Here is a 16,139-nt window from a genome sequence, read left to right as displayed (position 1 = left end):
TGTCTTTGTGTCTCTGCTCAGGAGGAGGAGGAGGAGCAGGAGTCCACGAATGGAGTTCCTACAAACGAAGCGCTGATTTCGGACCATAACCACGCCACAAATCAATAAGATGCTGAACACGTAATGAGAGCCAAACTGGTCCCAGAGCAGCCTCATTATCCAGAGACATTTCACTCCCAAAGTCCACATCTGGATGTGATTGGGAGCTTTCTGAGAAAACCTCGGGGGGTAAGAATAAGTTGCACAAAACCTGGCACAATAAAAACCCAGTTCTGCATGGAAAATATTCAACACAGAGAAAATAAAGATCTGCTTCCAGATTATTCTGCAAACAATGTGTTTGGTTTATCCGACCTTAAAAGACGTCAGCGTGAGGAGAGGTGTTTGGATTTCTCACTAAGAGAAACCAGATAACTGTCCCGCTGTGCAAAGACTCATGATGCTTGGAGCTGTTTGCTTTGACCAGTGGTTTTGTTTATTGCTTCTGAGTAAATCACACATGAGAGCTCTCTCTGTGTGTCACAGAGAAACATGAGAATAAATAAAGTAAAAATAGAGCCAGACCATGCTTTTCTTCTGTGCATGCACCAACTACAATAAGACACAAAAACAAAACCTGCGTCTGCATCACGAGGACATGAAGTGAAACAAACATGATGTCAGTGAAACCTGATGCTGGGACGGTTTGTTACAGAATGATACCAGAGAAACATGATGCTGCGTCACAGAAAAATCCAGAAAGAGTCCAAAATTACACCAGAGGATAAAAATCCAGCATGCAAACACTTCCCTTTCTCAATAAATACCCCTTAATAAAAAGCTAAAAGCAAATAAACCATAAGACTTTGGAAAAATGTGACGGACTTTCTCCTCCTCATCCTCGAGGCTTCAGAGCCACCAGCACAAAGTTCCTCGGAGAGAAGTTTGGATCGAAGAGAGGAACCAGGTGACTGTCAACACCTGCAGAAAGACACAGGAAAGAGGAAAGATTATGACTTTAATGATCCTTCAAAGTTAAGCAGAAACAATACAAACAGCTTTCCTGGATTTAATCTATCCACTTTGACTTTTTTCAATTTTTGGGTTGTGTTGCAGGAAACTCATAAAAGACTTGTGTCAGGTGTAACAGTTTGACCTTATAGTTGAACTCGGTGCAATCCAGGAGCAAAAGCTTAAGTCCTGAAAGTGTGCAGCCCAAGTTTGATCCAAACCTGCAGCTTTTTTCATCCTGCACTGAGTCTCGAAGTATTATGACCTGGTGGAGGGAAAGGGTCTCAAACACCAAGGTCTGCCCCTAGCTCCGCCCCTTGACAGGCTTACAGAGGGCTGGCCAATCAGAATGAAGGGGGTTCCTCTTGAGGAGATAGGAGAAATAGAGGCTGAAATAAAGGTTTTCTCAAACACCAGGGAGAAATAAGTTGTAAATTTTCATGAGCGTAAATTGGGTGAAGAGACTACAGGTGCCTCAGAGGGACAGAATAAAAAAATAAAATTACAAGTGCAGGAACATAAATCTTAGTGCTGTCAGGTGAAAAAATAAAAAAAATAATCTAATTAATTACAGGATTTGTAATTAATTAATCTAATCAATCATAACCATAATTCATACCTGCTTAAGGTCCCCAAATAAAGAATTTGAATTCCAGGACATTACAAAATTGTACTTTATCTTCACAAAAAAATTAGACTTTTAAGTTCATTAAATTCAATGCTTAGTTAAAAAATAGTGAATAATAATTATCTAAACAAGAAGTTTCTTGAATTTATGAAATTTATCATGTGATATCTTATTTCATTATCTTTAATAAATTTGCAAAAATTTGCAAAATTTGGGAAAACAACTAAAAATTGCAAACATTTTAAAACATTTTGAAATTTCAAAATGTTGAAAAAATTTGCAAAAATTTCAAAATTGTTCAAAATTTTTCAAAATTTTGAAATGTCATAAATTTTGCAAGAAATTATAATTTCATAAAAATTTGAAATGTCAAATATCTGTAAAAAAATTTAAAAAAATCAGAAATTTCAAACTCGCAAAAATTTAAAAAAATTGAACTTTGAAAAATTAAAAAAAGAAGGTTTGTTTAAAAAACTTGAAAAAAAAAGAATAAAAAAATGTGAAATGTAAAAAATTTGCAAGAATTTTAAAGAATTTCCACATTTAAAATGTTTGTAAAAATTAAAAAAGAAGGATTTGTAATAAATTTTCACAATTTTGAAACCTTTAAAGCAATACCTGAATCTTATAACAATTTTTGATTACCAGAATCAGAAATACTTTATTAATCCCCAATAAATAAAATAAAAAATAATAATAATAAAAAAAGAAATTATAAATTATTTCCATAATATTTTTTTAAAGTTACATGGACCCACTGCAAAGGAGTCAAAGGGCCGCATGAGGCTCCACAGCCACAGGTTGAAAAACCTCATCCTGCCTGTGACTCTCTCACACCCTCACAGCGTCCAGCGTCTCACCGTTCTCCTGCAGGTAGATCATCCTGTCCAGCAGCACCAGCGTCTCCACCACAGGAGCCAGCAGCAGGGACAGGCTGAAGTACACCACCACCCGACCCTGCTGCTTCAGCATGGCCTCCACACGATCCGGGTCCAGAGGTAAACCAGGGGGCAGGCCGACCCGAGGGAGACCCAGACGAGCATACCTGAACAGAGGCATCGACAGTGACAGTGAAAGGTCTGATAAAAAAGATAAACAGAGATTTCAGAGGTCAGGGTCGGTCGGACTCACTCTGTGAAGGGTAGTAAGTGGGCTTTCTTTATGGTCTGGATCCCCGCCCTGCGCAGATCCGGCCTCGTGTCCCTGATTAACGTCTCCAGCATCGCTCGGTAACAGTGAGTCCTCAGTAACTCGCTCCCTTCTCGAAGTCTCCGTACGTAATCCTCCACGGCATGACACGCCCCCTCCCGCGCCTTATAGGACAGCTGGTGACCCGGCAGCCCTCGCACCCAGGAGCTCATCGGGTACCCGAACTCTGACGGAGGCGACTCCCTGCCTGACGCCAGCGAGGCGGGTCGTTCCACAAGTCCTGGAGGCGCCGGGTTCTCTTTGGTGGTGATTTTCATGTAGCAGCACGCTACAGACGTGATGCCACGCACGTGGGGACAGTTCACAAAGTGGCGGAGGAGGGTGGCGCTGAGGTCGCCGCAGGCATGGAGACCAGTCAGGACAAAGTCTGGACACCCTACGAGGTCGCTTACGTCATCCTGCTGCACACACGAGCAGCAGGAGTCCTCTGAGGGCGCCGTTTCAGACTCAGAGTCTCCTGATCCCCCACACGGGGAAGTCTGGACCCCGCGCTCAGAGCCACGCAGTCTCTTTTTACAGGGTCCAGACGGGGTTTGAGGATCGCCTCTGACATGCTCTGCAGTGTTCAGCTGCTGGATAAAGACCTCCCATGATGCTTTGGGGTTCACCCAGCCTGCCACATGGTGAGGAGAGAAGTGAGATACTGGAACTGGAGCGGAGAAGTTCTGAGGAGGAGAGAGACGCTCAGGATCAGGATCAGGATCAGGATCAGGATCAGTGAAAACGGCGCTCACAAGCACAAACCTTTTTCTGCACGTCCTTCTCTAACGCCCACAGCAATTCCCCGTCAAACTTTGACGCCATGGAGACCAGCGTGTGATCCGCTTCGATGGCGGTCACAGAAAGTCTGAGGCCGAAGGAGAGGAAGCGAGTCAGATGACCCTGAAGAGAGGAGAGGAAAACGCTCAGACAAGAGGATCAAACCACAGCTGGTTTCTGTCAGAGTTAATGTTTTTATTTGTGTTTTCATGTTGATGTGATACCTGTCCAGATCCCACATCCACCACCCTTCTGCAATCCGTCTGCTCGCAGAGCTGCTTCACCAGCTGGGATTAAAGGAAGACACAGATTAAACTACAACATAAACAATCAGTTTTCTTTCTTTCTCCTCAGAGGAATAAGGATTTCTGTACCGTGCCCAGTTTGCGGATCTCGTGCTGCTTCTTGGGTTTGACGTGTTTCCTGAAGATGTGACCCAGCAGCGAGCTCTGACTCTGGTTTTCTGAAAACTCCTCAGGTTTCTCAGATCCGGCCGCTCGGCCTCGACTCGGTCGGCACTCTCTGGGGAACGCCAGAGCGTGAGCTGTGGCTCTGAACGCCAGAAGAGACAGGGGCCACACTGAAGGATACCTGCAAAACCAAATCCTCTTAGATCTTCCTCAACAGAGTTTAATTATATACAGTGGGAAAATAAGTATTGAACGCGTCAACTTTTTTCTCATTGCATTTATTTCCAAAGCTGCAATTAAAACGCAATTTTTACCAGACATTGGTATTAACTCAAATAATCCTCACATGAAAAGAAATCACAACGTTCAGGTCCATAAATAATGATTATGGTGAATTAAGTACGATAACACAGGAAAAAAGTATTGAACACACCATGGAAAGGCTGAATACTTTGGACAGGAAATGCTCCATACCACCTGAAATCTGTCAGTAATTATTACTTGAACTTCCAATTAGTGCAAACCAACATCAGCTGGGCTAGAGCAAATTGATGGTCCTATGAAAAAGGTGTTTTTTCACCAAGCAGTTAAATAGCACACACCTCATGATGGGTAAAGGCAAAGAGCTCTCTGAAGACATTCACAACCTGATTGTTGCTCAGCATCAGAATGGAACTGGTTACAGACTTATATCAAAGCACCTGAAAATTCCAGTCAGCACCGTTGGGGCCATTATTCACAAGTGGAAGAAGCACCACCTTACCATCAACAGGCCACGCACAGGAGCTCCTTGAAGATTTCTGACCAGGGAGTCAGAAAGATAGTCAGAAGAGGACTCAACCAGCCAAGGACCACCCTGAAAGTGCTCCAGAAAGACTTGGAGGCAGCAGGTACAATTGTTACAGAGAAAACAATAGGCAATGTGGCCTCTATGGACGCTCAGCAAGACTCCATTCCTCAAGAAAAGGCATGTTGAAGCTGGTTTAAAGTTTGCTAAACAGCATCTTGACAAGCCTGTAGAATACTGGGAGAATGTTGTCTGGTCAGATGAGACCAAAACTGAACTTTTGGGCTGTCATACTACAGACCATGTTTGGAGGAGAAATGGCTCTGCACATCAGCCAAAAAACACTACACCAACAGTGAAGTTTGGAGGTGAAGCATCATGGCATGGGGTTGTTTCTCATCTCATGGTGTTGGCAAACTTCATATAACTGACGGAGCAATGAATGGAGCCATGTATGGGGAAATTCTTGATCTGAATCTGCTGCCATCCACCAGGATGATGAAGATGAGACGTGGCTGGACCTTCCAGCAGGACAACCATCCAAAGCACACGGCAAAGTTGACTCTCAAATGGTTTCAGAAAAAGAAAATCAATCTGTTAGAATGGCCTAGTCAATCACCTGACTTCAATCCAACTGAACATTTGTGGAAAGAAGTAAAGAAAAGGGTTCACCAGAGGGCACCAAAGACTATTCCAGATTTAAAGACAATCTGTGCAGAGGAATGGGCCAAAATCACACCTGAGCAGTGTGGGCCATTAGTTCAAACATACAAGAAGCTTCTGGAAGCTGTCATTGCAAACAAAGGCTTCTCCACTAAGTATTAGATGAGTCTCAGTTATCGTGTTCAATACTTTTTTCCTGTGTTATCGTACTTAATTCACCATAATCATCATTTATGGACCTGAACGTTGTGATTGTGTGAATGTAATGAGAAAAAAGTTGACGCGTTCGATATCTATTTTTTCCCCACTGTATATATCTATAGTTGCTATATTACATGTATTATATTATATGTATACAGTCTTTGGTATAGGGATTAGATTATAACTACCTCCTCTCTTCTCCATTTGCAGCATCCAGTAAAAGGTCTGCAATCTGTGGGTATGTCAGGTCCTGCAACACCTGCTGCCAGGAGACAGGTAAGGTGTGCCAGAGATCCTCAGTGAAAAACTCCTGAAGACAAATAAAACCAACAGTTAATACAGCTTTTAATTTTTCGCATTTATTTTGGACATACATTTGATTTGTGATAAATTACTGTGACTGTTTTATTATCAACAACCTGAGCTTCCTCTCTTGGTTTACAGTGAGTTTAAATGTATGCAGCACTAACTTATTCTCATGTCACCGAGGTGCAATAACACTGAATTTTCAAAATAAAACACACACAGCTGTATCCAGGTGTCAACACTCACGATTATAAAGGAGTCGGACAGGTGGCTGTACTGAGACAGGAAGCTGGTGAGCTTTTCGGAGAGGTCTCTCTGTTGTTCTCCTGTCAGGCTCCGTGGAAACATCTCCACATCTCCTGCTCCACACGCTTCAACTGACACGGAACTCACAGGCGAGCTAATAATAACACATGATAATGTTACAGTACAGCGATATATATCACCTTTTCAGGGTGAGCTGGTTTAAAATAGACAAAAAATACACGAAGGGTAAAATACATGATTTAGAAATTAATTGTAAAAGTTAAAAGCGGTGTACGTGTTGTTGTTAGCCGCTAATGTTGCTAGCGCGCTCTGTAAGTTTCATATTTGGGACGCTGATGCGTTCACGCGCCACTCGTTCATTGGGGAATTACGGGCTCGTGCGCAGACGTTAATGTTTTAAACAAGGAATAGTGCAATCGTAGCACAATAATTACGACGAAATATTTGAATAAATGATAGGATAGTTACATTTATGAATAGATAAGTAAATAAATGGAACTATTTGAAAAAAAGATCGTACTTGATCAATGACGCTTTAGAAAAAATAAAAATAAAAAAATAAAAAATAAATGAAGGAACACAAAATAATGAGAGCCAATAATAAAAAAGATATATAGTGAAATCAGAAACAACGCTAAGAAGAAGTGAATTTGAAAAAACCCACATAAAAAGATAAAACACACGAAAAAAAACAAGACTGAAAACGACTGAATTCGCTTTAAACCTACTTCCCCGCCGTCACTGAATGCGGCGTGACCCGGATGTAAACACCGTACTTGGAGCATGGAGACCCTTGAGGTCCACAGGATGCAGCAGGTTTGTTTTACGTCTCATTAAGTTATTCTTAGAGATTTAATTTGAGTAAAATATTCTGTTTATGTAACCGTATGTTCATTTACACCTGTAACCTTAAGTTACACGCTTCTACGTTCACATCCACCCCTGTTTTGGCACATTAAACACGAACTGTTAGCAGCTAAAGGCTAACGCATTTAACATCAACTTCCGTGTTTTGGTGCCAAATTTACCAACAAATATAAGCCTAACACCTTTTAAATTAAATGTGAGGTTGCGATTTCACTTGTTTTTGAATAATGTTGAATTTCTACATTGTTGGATTTTTTTTTAGACGTATTTATTTATTAACTTCGGAGGATAAAGCAAACAGTACGTGTTTGTCATGTGTGTTATTTGAGCCACGACCGCTAATTTTCTGCTTTTTGAATCTGAAAATCATTGTTTTTATACCATAAGATTTTCTCAAATGTTGATCAAAATATAATTGAAAAAAGGGTATTTATTTATTTATTTATTTTTACCTTAATTGGTCAGAAAATGGGTTCTTATCTTGATCCAAGTCACAACATTAGAAACATCACACAAGCAATGATATGTTTTCATGTTTTTCCCCATGTTCAGTTGACTTCAATAAGTGAAAAGTTGTGTGTTCCTGTCAAACAACTCAGCTTTAGTTTCATGTGTCCATAGAATATTTTGCCAGTAGTGCTGTGTAACATCCAGATGCTCGTTTGCAAATTTCAAACATGCAGCATTGATTTTTGGGCAGTAGTAGCTTTATTGTAATACTCAGACTTTATGATGGTGCAGGGCTTGGAAAAAAGTGTTACTTGTGTTGAATAAGATCCTTAAGTATGGAGTGGATTTGACAGTGGTGTCTCCGTTTTGCAGGATCGTACATGGGGAAGTTTCACGGTTGATACAAACAGGACAAGAAGGGTGAAGAGTCGCTGTGGAGGTCAAATTCAGCTGTTCCTCATGGTTCATTTATTAAAATCTGAGAAGGACCAGAGCCATGTCAGAGGACAGCCTCAGTATTGGCCCTCCTGCTGAAACTACGCAGACCAGAGAGTCAAATAAACAGCGCAAGAAAAACAGCTGGTTACAGAAAAAGAAGCTCCCGTGGGAAAAAAACAACAGGATGGAAGGTAAACAAAAGAAAAACAACAGAAAAATAAAGTCAGGGCAGAGGTTTGCTCAGCATCAAAGCAGAGGGAGTCAAGAAGAGGAAGAGGAGGAGGAAGAGGGGTCATTAGTGCGTCGTGTCAGCACAGGCAACAGGTACAACTGTTTGGCTTTCATACAAAACAACTTCTTACCCTCTTCAAGCAGCTCGAAGCCTTCAGCATCCACGCAAAACAACATCAGCTCAGCTCGTCCGAGCAGCGCTGCACAGAGCAGCTTCAAGCCTTCAGCATCTGAAGAAAACAAAACCTCCTTACCCTCCTCAAGCAGCACGGACAGCAGCTTCAAGCCTTCAGCATCCACACAGAACAAAGGTTTACCTCAGCCGAGCTGTGCCGCCGGTGCTCCGAACAGCAGCCTCAAGCCTTCAGCGCCCGCTCCCAGCCTGCCTTCCTCCAACAAGGGTCACTATGATTCACCAAAGGAGCTGTGGGGCACTGCGCTGGCAGCAGCCGCCGCGCCTGCCCCGTCTGTAACAAGCAGCCACAAACAGAAAACGGGCGCCGCAGGAATCCCCACCAAGTACCTGGCCATCGACTGCGAGATGGTGGGCACGGGGCCGAAGGGGAGCATCAGCCAGCTGGCTCGCTGCAGCGTGGTGAACTACGAAGGAGACGTGATCTACGACAAGTTCATCAACCCCTCGATGCCTGTCACCGACTACCGCACGCGGTGGAGCGGCATCCGGCGCTGTGATCTCATCAACGCCACGCCTTACCCTGTCGCCAGGAAAGAGGTGAGTGGAAAGGGCTCAGACAGGTGTTTGGTGATTAGAGAGACGTTTGTTACATTTCACACATGTGATGATGTCACACAGATCCTGAAGCTGCTCATGGGGAAGGTGGTGATAGGCCACGCTGTCCACAACGACTTCAAGGTGCTCGGTTACTCTCACCCGACCGCCATGACCAGAGACACGGCGCGGATCCCTCTGCTCAACCAAAGAGCCGGCTTCGAAGGGAACCAGAGCGCCTCCCTGAAGAGACTCACCAAGGCCATCTTCAACAGAGACATCCAGGTGAGACGCAGAGACGAAGACCTGATGCTTGTTGATCCAGATCATCTCAAACCTGTCCGTCCTCAGCGTTCTGACCTCACTAATAATAAAAAGGAAAAAATTGGGGACTGATGTCAATATTTTTTGTAATAAAAAATGAAACAAGTTCAAAATCTGAGAAAAATAAAAAAAGTCAGAAATCTGAGAAAAAAGTCAAACTTCTAGGTCAAATGTCAGAATTCCCTGATAAATGCCAAATATCAGTTATAAAATAAAAAGTCTGGGTAATAAAAAGGACAAATTTGGAGACAAAAGTCAATATTCTTTATAGGGGGAAAAAAAAAAAAAAAGAGTCCAAAAAAAAATATATATATATATATATATATATTTTTTTTTCTGATTGATTTATTTCGATCACGTTAACAACAATGTACAAAAATAAAATTAAAAAAAAGATAAATAGAGCACAGATGTATGCATACATACACACATGCATACATACACACATACATACATACATACACACACACATACATACATACATACAGAGTACCTATATAATCATAAGGAAATAAGTGCACAATAAAAAAATGTTTACATGAGCGAAAGGGAGTAGGAAGAAGTATAAAACTTATCTAATCCTACCCCTATGAATAAATAAAATGAAATGAATAAATAAATTTAAAAAAAGAGTAAAAAATTCTTTGGTAAAAGCTACGTCTCTGGCAAAAAAAATAAAAAAAATAAAAAGTTAATTTTCTTTACATAAAAGTCAAATATTGGGTTTGCAAGACATAATTCTGAATAATCAAAAGGAAAAAATTGGGGACTTATGTCAATATTTTTTGTAAAAAATCAAACAAGTTTAAAATCTGCAAAAAAAAAAAAAAATCAGAAGTCTGAGACACAAGTCAAACTTCTTGGGGAAAAAAAGTCAGAATTCTGACTTGACAAAAGTTAAATTTCTGAGCCGTTATTTAAATTCTTTCTGTAAAAGTCACAAACCTGAGATGTGAGTAAAAAATTGGAAAAAAATTCTTAATAAAAAAAATCAGAATTCTCTGATTAATGAATAAATAGTTGTAAAAGACTAATTCTTGGTAGTAAAAAGAAAACAATTAGGGACTAATGTCAGTATTTTTGATAAAAAATTAGACAAGAGTTTAAAATCTGCACAAAAAAACAAATCTGATACAAAAGTCTAACTAATCTTGATAAAAAGTCAAAATTCTTACTTGAAAAAAGTAAAATTTCTCAGTCATGAGTTAAATTCCAGGTATCAAAGTCACAATTCTGAGATATAAACAAGAAAATGGCAAAAAAAAGTAAAAATCTGTCTGATAAAGCAAAAAAAATCTTGATTAAAAGAAGTCAAAAAAAAAAAAAAAAACATTTTTGAGCTAAAAGTAAAAAAAAAAAAAAAGGGAAAAAAAAGTTAAAAACTCTGTGGTTAAAGTTAGGGGCCGGGCCTTTTTTTTTTCTTAGATAAAATTCAAATATTTGGTTTACATGACAAAATTCTGAGTAAAAAAGGAAAAAATTGGGGACTAATGTCAGTTATTTCTGTAAAAAAAATGAAACAAGTTTAAAATCTGAGCAAAAAAAAAAATCAGAAATCTGAGACAAAAGTCAAACTTCCTGGTAAAAAGTCAGAATTCTGACTTGATAAAAGTTAAATTTCTGAGCCAGTATTAAATTCTGGGTATCAAAGTCACAATCCTGAGATCTAAGTAAAAAGTTGCAAAAAAAAAAAAAAATACAAGTAAAAAATTCTTTTTAAAAAAGTAAAAATTCTCTAAATTAATGAAGAAATGGTTTTAAAAGACAAAATTCTGGGTACAACAAAAAAAATTGGGAAATCAATGTCAGTATTTTTGGTAAAAAATAAAAATAAAACATGAGTTCAAAATCTGCGCAAAAAAACAAAGTCTAAGACAAAAGTGAAACTTCTTGATAAAAAGTCAAAATTCTTACTTGAAAAAAAGCAAAATTTCTGAGTCATGAGTTAAATTCCAGTTATAAGGGTCAAAATCCTACGATATAAGAAAAAAAATGGCAAAAATGTAAAAATCAGTCTTGATAAAAAAAAAAAAAGTCAAAATTCTTTTGCAAAATAAACATTTTGGGGCAAAAAATAAAAAATCCGGGGGGAAAAAAAGTTAAAAACTCTGTTGTCAAAGCTAAGGGCCTGACCTGAGTTTTAGAAATCTAAATCTCAGAATCAGAAATCTCTGAAATAAATTTTGAATTGTTGGAAAAAAGTGAGATATCTGATTCTCAACCCAGAATCAAAAAGCAAAAAGGCTTTTAGGACAAACATTTTGACCTCACTCTGTCCTCTCTGTGTCCTCAGACCGGGAAGAAAGGCCACTCCTCTGTGGAGGACGCCAAAGCCACGATGGAGCTGTACAAAGTGGTGGAGGAGGAGTGGGAGCGGACTCTGGCGTCTCGGGCCAGCTCGGGCCAGCTCGGGCCGGTGTGAAGAGAAAACAGGGAAATAAACTGAGTCTGAAGGATGTTGGTGTGGCGTATTCATGTTTGGACCAAGACTGGAGTCACTGAATGAATGAATGAATGATGAAGATGTGACGTAGACCTGAAGCTGCTCATCCTTAATCTCTGAACCATAATCCTCCACTTCCACCAGTCTCCGTCTTTCTCAGGTTAAAAGGTGCTCCTGCCACTAGATGGCAGTCATGCTTTCATTCATGAAGCTGCCTTTGGTTTAAAAAGTTTTTACTGCTCCAGCTTCCAGATTTCAGCTCACACCACTCTCGTTTTCGTTGATCCGACACTGAAACCAGACTCAAGTTTCTCCAGCTCCCATGGTGCTCTGCTCTTCAGGGTAACTCAAGGTCGATGTTATTTTTCCAGCACGAGGCTTTGATGGATTACACTATGTTTTCGAACAACCTGAAGCCTTTTTAATTTCTAAAAAGATGTGAGGTGCTGGCTTTTGGAAGATGTGACTGTTCATAGTTTACAGAATCTCGTCTGTTTGTGCCGGAGGTTTTAAATAAAGGTTGATTTGATCGCTGCTGATGATCCAGGAGGAATATTTCTGACCTGGTTATCGATGTTTAAACAAAGCAAAGTGAACTCTGTGTCATCACATGAACACACAGATAATCAAAAGCTACCCTGAAGTGAAGCCAAATCCATTAGAGCTCCCCCTGCTGGCTGGTGATGTCATGATTGACAGTTCTGGTGACCTATGACCTAAAACACAAACACAGGAGTCGCTGACCTTTCTGTAACCCTGAGGGTTGTTCTCTGTTCCTGAAGGTGATTGAGGATTGATCCGTTATTAGAGGTTGTGTATTGGTCAGCTGGAGGAGCAGACACCAGTCAGTGATTGTATTATGGAGTGTTTGCACAAAAAACTTTGAGAAATTAAAGTTTGATTTCTTGACAGGAAAAAAAAAATCTGAAACATAAGTTGGTTTCCCTGATAAAAGCAAAATATCAGTTATAAAATAAAAAGTCTGGGTAATAAAAAGGACAAATTTGGAGACAAAAGTCAATATTCTTTATAGGGGAAAAAAAGAGTCCAAAAATAAATGAATAAATAAATTAACAAAAAGAGTGAAAAATTCTTTGGTAAAAGCTACGTCTCTGGCAAAAAATAAATAAATAAATAAATTAGATTAAATTAAAAGGTAATTTTCTTTAGATAAAAGTCAAACATTGGGTGTTAAAGACAAGATTCTGAATAATCAAAAGGAAAAAATTGGGGACTTATGTCAATTTTTTTTGTAAAAAATGAAACAAGTTTAAAATCTATGCAAAAAAATTCTTATTCTTAATATTTAAATTATTTCTATAAAAGTCACAAACCTGAGATGTGAGTAAAAAATGGAAAAATAAATAAAACAAGTCAAAAATTCTTAATAAAAAAAATCAGAATTCTCCGATTAATGAAGAAATAGTTGTAAAAGACTAATTCTTGGTAGTAAAAAGAAAAAAATTAGGGACCAATGTCAGTATTTTTGATAAAAAATTAAACAAAAGTTTAAAATCTGCAGAAAAAAACAAATCTGATACAAAAGTCTAACTAAGCTTGATAAAAAAGTCAAAATTCTTACTTGAAAAAAGTAAAATTTCTGAGTCATGTGTTAAATTCCAGGTATCAAAGTCACAATCCTGAGATATAAGCAAAAAAAATGGCAAAAAAGTAAAAATCTGTCTGATAAAGCAAAAAAATCTTGATAAAAAAAAAGTCAAAATTCTTTTGCAAAATAAACATTTTTGGGCTAAAAGTAAAAAAAAAAAAAAAAAAAAAAAAACGGGAAAAAAAAGTTTAAAACTCTGCGGTCAAAGTTAAGAGCCTGGCCTCAAAATCAGAAATTTCTTAAATCAATTTTGAATCGTTGGAAAAAAGTCAGATATCTGACTCTAAGCCCAAAATTAAAAATGCAAAAAGGCCTTTTTGGAAATACATTTTCTGACCCTCACACTCAGGTTTTTCTCCCTGTGGCTCTTATCCTCACCCGTTAAAAAGAATTACCACCTTAAATACAAAACACACCTTTAAAGTTGTCCTTGTTAGGATGGACCTGATGCAGCTCACGTTCCTGTTTTCTAGTCTCACCTCTGGTCCTCCATATGTAAAGTAAGACTAAGGGGTTTTATGTGTCTGTTACAGTTAAGGGGTCTGGATCTTGGTCTGAGGACCATTAAAGCCCCTAAATGATGTGGATCAGGCTCTGCTGTTGGACTGTGGTCCCTGGTTTCTAACATGTTTATTCTGGTCTGGCTCTGAGCGCCTCGAACTCTGTGGATTGTCCAGCGTCCTCTGCCAGCTCCTCAGACTGTGACCATGAGATGCTTCAGCCTGCTCTGTGGTGACACTGTCAGCTCTTAAAACGCCCGTTTGCTCGGCAGACAAAGAGCAGACACAGGAGGAAAAGATGGGAGTCCTACGAGCACGCATGGTTTCACCCAACTTTCCCCAAAACAGGTCTGTGAAAGTCCCTCTGACCCCTCCAACAGGTCTGAGGACAGACGAGGGAGCTGCTGAATCATCCCAGCTTTACCCCTCTCTAATGAGCCCAGTGTGTGTGTGTGTGTGTGTGTGTGTGTGTGAGCCAGCTGCTGTGTGTCTCTGTCAGGACGGGTGGCGTGCTGTATAATTAATGAGCTGGTGTTTGATTCACGGCAGGAGATAAAGCTGATCGCTCAGCTTTAAGGACAAACGCTCGCCAGAGGATACAAGGAGAGGAGCAGAGAGTTGGGACGATGTGGGAGTCACTGAGAGTCAGGTCAGAGAGAAACTCTCAGAAAATGATTTTTATGAGTCTGTTTTCAAAGTCTTTAACGCTTTGAACCAGAGGTCTGCAAACTTTACTGTCATAGGAGCCGTTTTACTTCAGCTTACCTGGATTAAAGTCATTCAGGAGCCACAAAATCGACTTTATCTTCACAAATTAGACTATAAATGTTATAAAATTCAAAACAAAATTTTAATTTGGTGTATATTTATCTAAACGGGAAGTATTTGACTTTATGAACTTGTATGTGTGATGTCTTAGATTTTTTATTCTTAATAAATCTGCAAAAATGTTACAAAATGTTGAAATAAAAAAAGAAAAAAAAAAAGAAAAAGTTAAAATAAACAAAAAAAAAAAGAAATTCCCCAAATCAGTAAAACTTGCAATAATTCTTAAATTAAATAAATTTGCATCAAATAAAAAAATGAAATAAAAAAAATGCAAAAAATAAAAATAAAAAATCAAATTTTAAACAAATTTACAAGACTAAAGAAAAAACAAATATTTACAAAACTTTCAAAAAAAATGTCATTACAAAATGTAAAATTTTGAAATTCAAAACATTTGCAACATTTTTTGATATTCAAAATGTTGCTAAATTTATTATTGAAAAAGTTTGCAAAAATTTAGAAGAAAGTTAAAAATTTAAAAACTGAAAAAATGCTCACAATTTTGAAATGCCAAAAAATTTGCAAAACTTTCAACCAATTGTGAAACTTAAAAAAAAATTAAGAATAAAAAAAAAATTAAAAATTTAAATCATTTGCAAAATTTTTGATATTCCAAATTTTGCAAAAATTTAATATTCAAAAAATTAGCAAAAATTTAGAAGAAAGTTTGAAATGTAAAAAAGTAACAAAAAAAGCTAAAAATTTTGAAATGCCAAAATATTGGCAAGACCTTGCAAACCAATTGTGAAATTCAAAAATTGTAATAATTTCATTTTTTATTTAACTAAAATAATAATAATTAAACATAAAAAATAAACAATTTTTTTCAAATTCTTTCAATTCCTTTAATATAATTAAATTTAAAAAATTAATTATATTAATTTTCAAAAATCTATTTTTTTTTAGGAAATCATGAATTTTATCAAATATATTGATAATATCGCTCGCTTGATAACTCATCATTTTCTATTGTTTGCTAATACCACATAACAAGCATGCTAATTAACCTGTCACATTGGCAGTTAAATGTAAATAAATTAACTTTTAATACTATTTTGTGTCAATGTCTTTAACCATCAATACCCTCTGTAAGAAAAATAAAACTTATGTCACAAAAGTTAGCTATTCAAGGAAAAATTTCACCCCGTTTAAAGGAGTATTTGCATTTTTTTTAGTCTTTATTCTGTCCCTCCAGTGCCCCCGTAGCATCTTTTTATGGTTTATAGTTAAAGATAAATCTTTGATTTTTTTCGGTGTTTTATAAAACCCAAATTCCAGCCTCTGTTTGAAACACTTTATTTTAGCTCCCCTCACTCTGATCGGCCAGCGCTCTGGAGTCAGACCTTGGTGTTTGAGGCCCACTGGAATAATCATTTCAGATCTTGTGAAGACAAATCTGCTGCAGCCGAGTGGTGCTGTCAGGTCTATACAGAGCGTAATCTCTGAGGGATGTTTCCAGCTGCTGGTTTAATCTATGCCGAGGTAAAGGGAGGTTAAAA

General features: G+C 38.2%; 2 protein-coding genes across 3 annotated transcripts; one reads left to right on the top strand and one right to left on the bottom strand.

The window, feature by feature from the left end:
• Nucleotides 1–37: 37 nt before the first annotated feature.
• Nucleotides 38–6,575, bottom strand: mettl25b (methyltransferase like 25B). The gene is made up of 8 exons (XM_074684238.1): nt 6,200–6,575; nt 5,836–5,957; nt 3,961–4,177; nt 3,811–3,873; nt 3,572–3,709; nt 2,750–3,492; nt 2,479–2,663; nt 38–960 (listed from the first exon to the last, which is right to left on the bottom strand). Exons 1-8 carry the CDS (start codon nt 6,299–6,301, stop codon nt 875–877), a joined length of 1,656 nt encoding a protein of 551 aa, XP_074540339.1. The 5' UTR covers nt 6,302–6,575; the 3' UTR covers nt 38–874.
• On the top strand, nt 6,268–12,309 carry isg20l2 (interferon stimulated exonuclease gene 20-like 2). Of its 2 annotated transcripts, none has more exons than XM_074684241.1 (4): nt 6,268–6,348; nt 7,910–8,939; nt 9,021–9,221; nt 11,554–12,309. In XM_074684241.1, exons 2-4 carry the CDS (start codon nt 8,034–8,036, stop codon nt 11,680–11,682), a joined length of 1,236 nt encoding a protein of 411 aa, XP_074540342.1. In that variant the 5' UTR covers nt 6,268–6,348; nt 7,910–8,033; the 3' UTR covers nt 11,683–12,309. The 2 variants fall into 2 exon arrangements, with proteins under 2 accessions (XP_074540342.1, XP_074540341.1); XM_074684240.1 differs by lacking the exon at nt 6,268–6,348 and adding an exon at nt 6,945–7,036.
• The last annotated feature ends 3,830 nt before the right edge of the window (nt 12,310–16,139 follow it).

This window comes from Halichoeres trimaculatus, unplaced genomic scaffold (genome assembly GCF_033239565.1).
Source record: "Halichoeres trimaculatus isolate MK-OKI-2021-1 unplaced genomic scaffold, fHalTri1.1 fHalTri1_scaffold_12, whole genome shotgun sequence".
NCBI classification, from domain to species: Eukaryota; Metazoa; Chordata; class Actinopteri; order Labriformes; family Labridae; genus Halichoeres; species Halichoeres trimaculatus.
The sequence above is the reverse complement of the archived record's forward strand: the minus strand, read 5'-3'. Positions and strand labels throughout refer to the sequence as shown.

Bases quoted from the DNA above. Each gene is read 5' to 3' on its own strand.
- mettl25b (XM_074684238.1), bottom strand. From the start codon at position 6,301: ATGTTTCCACGGAGCCTGACAGGAGAACAACAGAGAGACCTCTCCGAA. The intron at 3,874-3,960 runs GTACAGAAATCC...CTTTAATCCCAG, and splicing joins AGATCCGCAAACTGGGCACG to CTGGTGAAGCAGCTCTGCGA. The intron at 3,493-3,571 runs GTTTGTGCTTGT...TCTCCTCCTCAG, and splicing joins AGAAGGACGTGCAGAAAAAG to AACTTCTCCGCTCCAGTTCC.
- isg20l2 (XM_074684241.1), top strand. From the start codon at position 8,034: ATGTCAGAGGACAGCCTCAGTATTGGCCCTCCTGCTGAAACTACGCAG. The intron at 8,940-9,020 runs GTGAGTGGAAAG...GATGTCACACAG, and splicing joins ACCCTGTCGCCAGGAAAGAG to ATCCTGAAGCTGCTCATGGG. The intron at 9,222-11,553 runs GTGAGACGCAGA...CTGTGTCCTCAG, and splicing joins TCTTCAACAGAGACATCCAG to ACCGGGAAGAAAGGCCACTC.